The 9733-nt window shown below is 33.4% G+C and overlaps 1 protein-coding gene and 1 pseudogene across 2 annotated transcripts; both read left to right on the top strand.

Moving 5' to 3' along the window:
• Positions 1–5039: 5039 nt before the first annotated feature.
• On the top strand, positions 5040–7501 carry LOC113706298 (isoflavone reductase homolog). 2 transcript variants are annotated; one of them, XM_027228172.2, is made up of 4 exons: positions 5040–5453; positions 6499–6739; positions 6853–7056; positions 7252–7501. In XM_027228172.2, the coding sequence occupies exons 1-4, from the start codon at positions 5124–5126 to the stop codon at positions 7413–7415; spliced, it is 939 nt and encodes a 312-aa protein (XP_027083973.2). In that variant the 5' UTR covers positions 5040–5123; the 3' UTR covers positions 7416–7501. The 2 variants fall into 2 exon arrangements, with proteins under 2 accessions (XP_027083973.2, XP_027083971.2); XM_027228170.2 differs by having other exon boundaries at positions 7225–7501.
• A 541-nt stretch (positions 7502–8042) lies between these two features.
• LOC113705694 (isoflavone reductase homolog) lies at positions 8043–9408 on the top strand (annotated as a pseudogene).
• The last annotated feature ends 325 nt before the right edge of the window (positions 9409–9733 follow it).

The raw sequence follows: 9733 nt of genomic DNA, 5'->3' as shown, positions 1-9733 counted from the left end.
TTTTGACTCCTATGGGCTAAAGTTGTAAAAATGAAGTAGAAAGGGGGTGTTTTGCTTTCCTGCCACATCGGTGCACTTCCATATATTTATTTGACTTTTTTACTCCTATGACTTCTTGTCTTTGATAACGGAGACAGAAAAGTGAAGAACAACAAAGGTGATGGCAACTACGTCTAAGAAAAGATGGCAACTGAGAAATAAAGCAAAAGGCTGTTTGCAAGAAGTCAAAAATAGCCCTCAACAGTTAGTTACTGTTTTGGGGCTAGTTATTTTTATCTGGGCAAGGTAGTAATTGCATGTGAAAAGGCAAAAATTGACCTCAACAGTGGTATACTGTTCGAAGCACTAATCAATATTTTCAGGGCATAAACGGAAGAAAAAATTCCTCCCTCCCCTCATCCCGCCACGTGGCTGAACCTGAGAGTAGAAATGTTAGGTCTTTATATATATGTAAAATATATAAATAAAAAATAATTTAAAATATGAAAAATATATTTGCAATGCAAACGAAATCTTGTTTGAAAAAATTGATATCCAAACATCCTATTATTATCTTGTTGGGTTTAGTAAATAATATTAGGTTTTGCGTTAATGTTACTTTATTGGGTTTGGCAAATGGTTTTTGATCTTTTTTTGATTGAATTTTGGCTTGGGTTGAAGGGTAAAGCCCACGTGTTTTTAGTTGTGATTGTTTAATAAAAATGATGGGCTAGCCCGTCTCTTTTTGCTTGGGTTTTGGAGGGCTGAAATGGCCTTGGCCCAAGAAAAATAATAAAATGGCCCAATAGCTCGTTTCCTTAAGAGAACGGGTAGCAATAATTGTGATATGGTCCTTGTATTCTTACGTAATTGTATTTTCGCCCTAAAACTTTGAATTTATTTCAATCAGATCCCTAATTTAATTGCATATATTTTCCTAACTTTATTTTTATTTAATTTGGACCCTAATCTTTGTGACAATTTAATTGGACCCCAAAACTTTCTTAATTTTTATAATTAGGTCCCTAATAGTTTTGATTTCTTAAATACAAGTTACTTTTCTTCTTTAATTGTTAATTATAGTTCATTTAAGTGCTTTAATTGATAAATTTCATGATTATTTTCATTTATTTATAATTAAATTGGTGTCTTAATCATTTTGTTGATTTTGAAGCATAGATAGAGCAAATTTCATCCATTTAACCACAACTTCAAGGGAGATAATTTCTTTTATTATTTTGAATTCTTCTATGTGCTCCAATGTGTGTTTATTTGTAATTGCATGTTTTGAGTGCTTTTTTCTTTTAATTATTCGTTTTATTCTTTTTTAAGTTTCATTTATTTTATTTAATTTTGATAATTATTTGTGAGGCATTTAAATCCCAAATTGTAATATATAGGAGTTCAATATATGTGTTTAGCTAGCCTAAGTAATAGATAAGTTTTAATTTTTGCTAAAAATGTATCTAGTTAGATAAATGCAATAGTTAGGGTATTATTTTTAAAATTTCCCCCTTAGATTGTAATAAGGGTTAGGAATGTAATAGTTAGGCTTTTATTTGCGTCTATTTGTTTGTGTGCTTACATGCTTGTGTATTTACGTGTTTATTCGCTTTCATTAGGGTTTTGCATATAGAAATTATGCCTATGTGTTATGTGCTCTATGTGGATTATGTGTTTACTTACTTTTATTATGTTTTATATGATTTATTTAGTTATAATAAATGCATGATATCACCACACTAGTCTAACGCTAGTTGTGGCCTTTCTTCTCGATTTCTCACTAGTCCAACGTTAATGAAAACTTGTAGAAATGAGTTAGTCCAATGCTAGACCCTTTAGGCCGTTTTCGTGCTAGATTCACTTTTTTTTCGTGACATTTATCGTATTCCATGCATATTTTCCACTTTTAGGATCTTTTCTCATCTTATATGATATTTCCCTTATATATTATCCCCTTTATCCTTATATGCGTGAAATATGACGTTTAGACTTACATCCCATTTAAGAAATTAGAAATAAGTTAGTTCACTTGTTTGATTAGGTAGAAGAGTCACCCTTCAAATATGAAAAATAAACGAGTATGACTTCTTAACCTTAGCACACTCGTATTTCCTCTATGAAAAGGAAAAATATGAGTCACGAATTTTAGTCCCCCGTACCCGTTATGTTGCATTCCTCTCCTTTAGGTCACATATATTTATATATTATAATTCTTCTTTTCTTTGAGTCTCATTTTTGCATATTCGTGACCTCTTCTAAGAATCATTTTTGGGCATCACAATTAATGTGATTCGCACCAATTAAACTTTGAATAGATATTTTGACTCTCTTGATATTCTTTAGGTCTAAATTTGCATCCATGTAGAAACATCCAAATGTGATAAATTTTATAGGTTAGATTAAGAAAATTTTCGATTAAATCTCGCAACTACCCTTGACTAGATTGAAAGGGTGTCTTAGATTTGGTTCTATCAAATCTTTGCATTTCCTTTTTTCAACCGTAACTCTTGAACTCTTTCTCTTGTTTTCAAAGATCTGGAGTCGTCTAAAAAGCGTTTCATCTATTTTTTAGGTGACTTGGTACACTTTAATTTAATATCAAGTGTCGACTCCTATTTTTTCTTAAAAATCCTTTTTAGACTATTATTTTGGACCAAAACTGTCGCACTTTTTAAGTTCCATTTTAGGCCATTTTTCTTTGTTTATTCTCTAAAATAAAAAGCTCATTTTTCACTCATAAATTCAAATTTTCTCAATGACTTATAGATTTATAAATCCATTTTTTATAACTTATAATTTTGTATTTCAAAAAATGGGATGCGACGCTGACCATTCTTCAGAAATTTCCAGGACCCATTACTGTTGTCGTACGTTTTACGTACACCACTTATTAGACATTAGGATAGTTACAAAACATTACCTTTTTATCGAAGACAATATTGACTTAATCGACATATAAAAAAAGAAAAAAAAAAAAGATCACTGATGTATTGTGTTTTCGTCTAAGAAACACCCCATCCCCTGTAATGGTTGTAAATTTTTTTTTCGTTTTTGTTTCTTTGACCTAAAAAAGAAAAGCAAAGAAAAAAAAAAAGAGGAAGTGTTGAGGGATCCCTTGTTGTTGGATCATGAATTATGGAATCCATGCATTGAGAAGTGGGTCGTGATCGATTTTGTTCTATTGACTCAATGAAGCCATACGTTAAGAAGTTCTGTCTTTTCCACACCTTTGTTATTCTTCTTTTGCTACTAATTATTGACTTTCAAGATAAGAAATAGGAACATAATTCAGTAGGATCACAGGTGTCTGCGATGTAGATTTTCTTATTTAAATATGAAGAAAAAGAAAAAGAAAAAAAATGAGATACTTAGGCTCCGGATCTTCTGGTATACATGTACATGCTATACCCTTGTTACACCGTTTGATTGGTATAAATCTTGCAGTATTTAGTGTATTTTTCGCTGGATTAGTGTAACCAATTTTTGGTGTTACTTATAATTATTTAGGTGTAAAGAGTATACAAGTTATATCAAAATATGGGGGGAATGATGAGTTGAGTGGTTCGAGAGAAGAAATGTAAGCGGGAGATTTTGAATTTAAATTTTTTTATTTATATTATAAAAAAAAAGGTTTAAAAATTATATAAAAAATATTGATTTACGCCAATCTAGTCGAAAGATAGATTAAATGGTGCAAGACTTGCGCCAACTTGAGAAGCGTAACAGGAAAGTGACCCTACCTGATAAGTCAACAATTGGACTGTTAGATTACAGAAAAACGTGTTGCTCTCATTACACGTGGTTCATTGCAGTCCTCTCATCCCCTTTCGTGAGAGCATGCTTAGGGCTGGTCCGCTTGGCCGTCTTTGTCTCATATCCCAGTAGCAGGGACGATCGGGAGGCTGCATTTAGTCAACAACTGGACTGTCAAGTTGAAGTCCCCTCAAAGTCTGGACTGTCAGGTAAGGCTGTTTGAATTTCTTTGCCATCAACTTAAACCAACCCAAGTTTGGCAATGGAGTAAGCATCATCTGAGCATCCCATCGTCACTATAATCCTCAATATACAAGTCTTGTCCTGGAACACCTAAATGAGAATCTTTATATAATTGGAAAGTTCTGATCAATAAATTAACCAGCCAAGTTAGTCAAGCTGCCCAAATCTCTCAGCCACTCCCTGGATTGTTGTATATATTAAAAAAAGGGGATAATTTCAAAAACCTCCTCTGGGGTTTCTGACAATTTCACTAAGCTCCTCTAAAATTTGAAAAATTACACATACCTCCCTTCATTTGATAGTTTTAGTAACAAAACCTTAAAATAATATTGACCTGATCAAACTTTTAAATGAATATCCAAAAATGCCTTTGTGTAATGAGCTTTAATTTACTTTTCTATAGAATTATAAGATTATTTAATGTAATTATAACGAAAAGGTGCCGAATTTTTCATGTCCATACCTATTATTTGATAAACAGCTATAATAATAATTTTATCACTATGATAGGATACTTTTGATGGTATTTTGTTATGGATTTAGATTTATAAGATAGAAAATAAAATGTCGAAATAATTGATTCAGAATTTATGAATTTTTTGAGTAGTGAGATTATCATAATTTAGTAGTGATTTTGGGCAATTTTTTTGATTTATTATTAATTGTAATACTAAAAAATAGAAAAAAAATTAGCAGAAAACATCGTAGTACGTATAAAGTTAACTCATCAAAAAAATCATTAATTTGACATTTGGTTGCAATAGAAATTAGCGATAATAGTGGTAATTTTATTGGCAAAAAAAATAATTTTAAAGTCATTCTAAGTATAAACATACCAAACAAGGAAATTTCATTCAAATATTTAAGAGTAGTATTGTCATTTTAAATGATAAGGGAAGTATGTGTAATTTTTTAAATTTCAAAGGAGCTCAGTGAAATTATCAGAAACCTCAAGGGAGGTTTATGTAATTATCCCTAAAAAAACTGCTGAGTAGCAGGTGTATGAGTAACTATATGTTAGTTTTTGTCCTGGATCAATTAAAAAAGTCAAGTAGGGCTAATTCTCTCTCACTCTCTCTCTCCATAAATATCTGAGCAAGTAATCTTGGTTCAATCACTTGAAAGGCGAAAAGAAAAGAGTATAAATGGCTAAGAGCAAAGTTCTTGTTGTGGGGGGCACTGGTTATATGGGTAAGAGGATAGTGAAAGCTTGCTTAGCTCAAGGGCATACAACGTATGTTCTCCAAAGGCCAGAGATCGGCCTAGACATTGATAAATTGCAGATGTTGTTATCGTTTAAGGAGCAAGGAGCTCACCTTGTTGAGGGTTCATTTTCTGATCATCAAAGCCTTGTGGATGCCGTAAAACTAGTTGATGTTGTCATCTGCACCATGTCTGGTGTGCATTTCAGAAGTCATAACATTCTAATGCAGCTCAGGCTTGTTGAGGCCATCAAAGAAGCTGGTACCGTCAAGGTAAGCTCAATGGCATATAGAAAAACAAAATACCAATTTTGCAAGTAAAGTATCTAAAAAAAATGCGTATGAAATATGTTGCAATAAATATATTAGATTTCTTTGGTTTACTTCTACACGCAAATTTTTGGAGTAAATTCGCAAATTGTTATGAAAAAAAAAATTGTTCTGCAAGAGGGGTTGTTTTTTGGGTTGATTCTAGGAGTAGAATCTTCGCATTTGATAAATACGAGGTTCATTTTTCTGAAAAAAAATGATAAAGATTTTTGGTTTAAAAAAAAAAATGAAGAAGTGCACAAAGCTCGCATTTGTTGGCTGACTTTCTTCCCAACTAAGCTGCCCATCTTCGAAACAGAGGAGCAGGTTCTAACTCCCCAAAAACTAAGGCAATTTCGATTTGGGAACACCAAAATTACTCCTGTTTTTTGAGGCCAATACCAAGATTCAAACGGCTACAAACATAGCATCCATCATCAGGTTTCAAACATCCGAGAAAGTTCCAGATTTGTTTCCAAAAGCTGCAAAAACTCACTCCGTCTCCAGAAAAGTACGTTGTCGCCGGAAAGCTTCAAAATGTGGCCGGAAAAGTTGCTGGAGGGTGAGTTTAGGGACTATCTTGGTATGTCCTTTTGTTTAGGGTGAGTTTAAATTTTAATAAACCAATAAAAAAAAAAAAGGTGAACCATCAATCTGCATTATCTGTATCAATCGTGAGGTGCCAGACCTCGTACTTGTCAAATGCAAGGTCTGGTTTTCTTTTTTTTTTTTTTTTTTGGATTTTGTGGGCTGGAAATTTAAAGTGACCTTGCATTCAGCAAATGCGAGCTCAAGAGTTCGCATTTGTTGAATCCGAAAACCTTGGACAGAATTCTACACTCAAAATGCCCCTTTGCAGAAATTTTTTAAAATTCATCATCATTTTGGAAATTTCTCCAAATTTTTGTATGTATACCATTAAATTGCTGCATTTAGAGTTTTACTCTTATGGTAATGAGTTTTTTAGAAGATTATATAATGAGTTAATAATGTCTTTTCATTTTTGTAGCGTTTCTTGCCATCAGAGTTCGGCATGGATCCTGCTAGAATGGGAGATGCCCTTGAACCAGGAAGGGTATCATTTGATGAGAAGATGATTGTGAGAAAAGCAATTGAAGGAGCTAAAATCCCTCACACTTATATCTGTGGTTGCTGCTTTGCTGGTTACTTCGTTGGTAACTTGTCTCAGTTGGGTACTCTAGTTCCACCAAAAGAAAAAGTGAATATATACGGCAATGGCAACATGAAAGGTGCTACCACATTTCGCTTACTGAACTTTCTGTTAACAACAACTTATTGACTTCTTTAAAAGTACACTCTAGTATGGATCCTTATAAATTGATTGTTGAACTATGTTTTACAGTGGCTTATATGGACGAAGATGATATAGCTACTTATACGATCAAGACCATAGATGACCCGCGAGCACTGGACAAGACAGTTTATCTTCGACCACCAGAAAATATCCTCACTCAAAGGCAATTGATTGAGAAGTGGGAAAATCTTACAGGAAGAAAACTAGAAAAATGCAGCATTCCTGCAAAAGACTTCCTAGATTCTATGAAAGGTATAAATCAATTTCTTTCGGAATTTTGCTCATCTGCACCCCACCTCCCTCTCGTCCTCCTCCTCCTCCTCCTCCCCTTTTTTGGTAAATTGTAGAAGCTTTGGACCCACCTGGGATTTTTCCATCTATGTTTTATTATGTTCCTGGTCTTTTTGATTAACATTCAAGTCTGGGATCGGGGTAATACTGATGCAGACATGGACCATGCTTCCCAAGTTGGAGTTGGCCATTTCTATCACGTATTCTATGAGGGCTGTTTGACAAACTTTGAAGCAGGAAAAGATGGTGAAGAAGCTTCAGAGCTATATCCAGAAGTTGAATACACCCGCATGGAATCATACTTGAAACGTTATGTTTAGATACATTGTTGAATTTTCTTGGGAGATGAAGTACATTACAGTAAATTTTGTGCTTCAATAAAGGATATGATGTGTTTCAGTTAAAACTTACTGTTTTTCCTACACTTGATTTTCATTTCTTATAACTTTCAAGAGAAGAGTAAAAATTTCCACTTCATTGCCTAAATACTAATCCAAAAGTAATGTTTATCTATTGCTTCTTTCATTCCTCCAGTAGAATCAAACAATAACCAGACTCAATAATCCGCTTATTTTTTATTTGAGTATTATTGCGTAAATACATATTTTCTGATTGGAAAACCCTTGCTTAAAAAATTATTATAGATGTTTATTTCTTTCTCCTTGGCTATGCAAATGTACTCTGTTCACGATGCAAGAGTTTTGATGCATCTAAAAGCAGGAAAAATCTAAGGCCTTGTTTGGACAGCAATTTTTCAAACATTTTTCGTGAACATATTTTTTAATCATCTTTTTATCTCATATATATCAAATCGCTACAGTAATTTTTCTACAAAAAATTTAGAAAAATGCAATCCAAACAAAACTCAAGTGGTTATGTTTTCTTTCAAGTTACAGTATAAGAGGATATTGTGGACTAACAAAAATTCAACAATTAAGGATAGGCCAATGGTAATTGAAGTCTTGTTGGTTTTATACTCAAGAATGAGAGGTGTTGATTCAATCTTTCTCTTGCCAAAAATACCACCTTCGATTACATTAAAGAGGAATGCACTTCCAATTGAAGAAGTGATCCAGCGAACCATGCAAAAGATCTACACTTGTTTGCGTTAGAAAAAATAACTATAACTACAGTAAATCAAAATTAAAGTTAAGTTAGCGGTCTAAATCGGTTGAACATTTTGTTTCAAATTTAGTGTTATACATAGTCTACAAACTTGTAATAAAGAATTCTGAAAATGTAATGTAAAGTGAAAATCTCTAACAACATAAAGCGCCCAAGGGTTTGCAATAGTGATTTCTGCTGGTTATTTTGTAATTTCGGTGTTCATTTTGTCCTCCTTTATCCGCCGGTGCAATTCTCCTTTGACGCCATCAAATGTTACGTAGTTAGAGATTAGAAGTTAGTGATAGACACGTAGTTAGAGATTTATGTGGTTAAAGATATGCTTCGTTGGGTTCTTTTGCACATTATTGTCATAGTGGACCTGCAATCATAAAAAATTTCTATATATTTTCCACGGCTGCTCTTTGTACAGTTAAAGACTATGTGTGCTGCCTACATTGACTTTCTTTAGCTGTATAGGTAAAATCCCGTTTACCTATATCTGTGGTAGCTATTTCGCTGGTTACTTTGTAGGCAACTTATCTCATATGGGTACACCAGTTCCTCCAAGAGAAAAAGTCAACGTGTATGTGAATGGCAACATCAAAGGTGCCTACCACATTTTACACTGTTGTGAAATTTCTGTTTCTCTATGATTAATCATGGAATTCTTTGAAATTATAATCCACATGAAATCCTTATAAATTTGGTTGTTGAATTATGTGAAATACCGGCGTTGCAGTGGCTTATATGGCTGAAGATGACATAGCTACTTACACGATAAAGGCGGTAGATGATCCAAGAACACTACTGATCTTTATCTCCGAGCACCCGATAATATTCTCATTCAATAGCAATTGATTGGAAAGTGGGAAAAGCTTATAGGAAGAGAACTAGAAAAATGTAGCATTTCTCCACAAGACTTGCGAGCTTCTGTGAAAGGTGAAAATGAGCTCCTCGTCTAAGTTTTTCTTTTGACTTCTTTGTTGGTTACATTTCAAGGTTTCTTTGATTAATTTTCAAGTCTTGGATTTGTGTTATACAGGCATGGATTATGCTGCCCAAGTTGTAGTTTGCCACGTCTATCACCCGTTCACTGAGGGCTGTTTGACCAAGTTTGAAGCTGGAAAAGATGGTCAAGAAGCTTCAGAGCTTTATCCAGAAGTTGCATGCACCAGAATCGATTCATACTTGAAACGTTATGTTTAGATATGTTATTCCAAAATTTGTCTCTTGGGGTATGAAGTAGAATTCAATAAAATTTTGTGCTTCAAATAGAGGAATCTGTTATAATCTTTGATGTATTTAGAAACCTGCAGAACGTCATTACTTTATGGGTCAGTCTAATAGGTGCCTACTAGGCACTTACTAGGACATAATTTAGGTGTTAAATTTTTGGAAAGATAAGATTAATTGGAAAAAGTATATAAATATAGGAAAATATAATAATTATTAGCATATGTATATACATGATAGATTAGATAGAATTTAGGTGCGTGAACAAGTTTGCATTAAGCATCCGTTAGACTGATGT

Source organism: Coffea arabica, chromosome 8c (assembly GCF_036785885.1).
Source record: "Coffea arabica cultivar ET-39 chromosome 8c, Coffea Arabica ET-39 HiFi, whole genome shotgun sequence".
NCBI lineage: Eukaryota > Viridiplantae > Streptophyta > Magnoliopsida > Gentianales > Rubiaceae > Coffea > Coffea arabica.
Note: the sequence above shows the minus strand (reverse complement) of the source record. Positions and strands in the feature narration are given on the sequence as shown.

Coding starts and splice junctions, on each gene's coding strand:
- LOC113706298 (XM_027228170.2), top strand. CDS start 5,124: ATGGCTAAGAGCAAAGTTCTTGTTGTGGGGGGCACTGGTTATATGGGT. Junction 5,454..6,498: donor AAGAAGCTGGTACCGTCAAG/GTAAGCTCAATG, acceptor TCATTTTTGTAG/CGTTTCTTGCCATCAGAGTT. Junction 7,057..7,224: donor CTTCCTAGATTCTATGAAAG/GTATAAATCAAT, acceptor TTAACATTCAAG/TCTGGGATCGGGGTAATACT.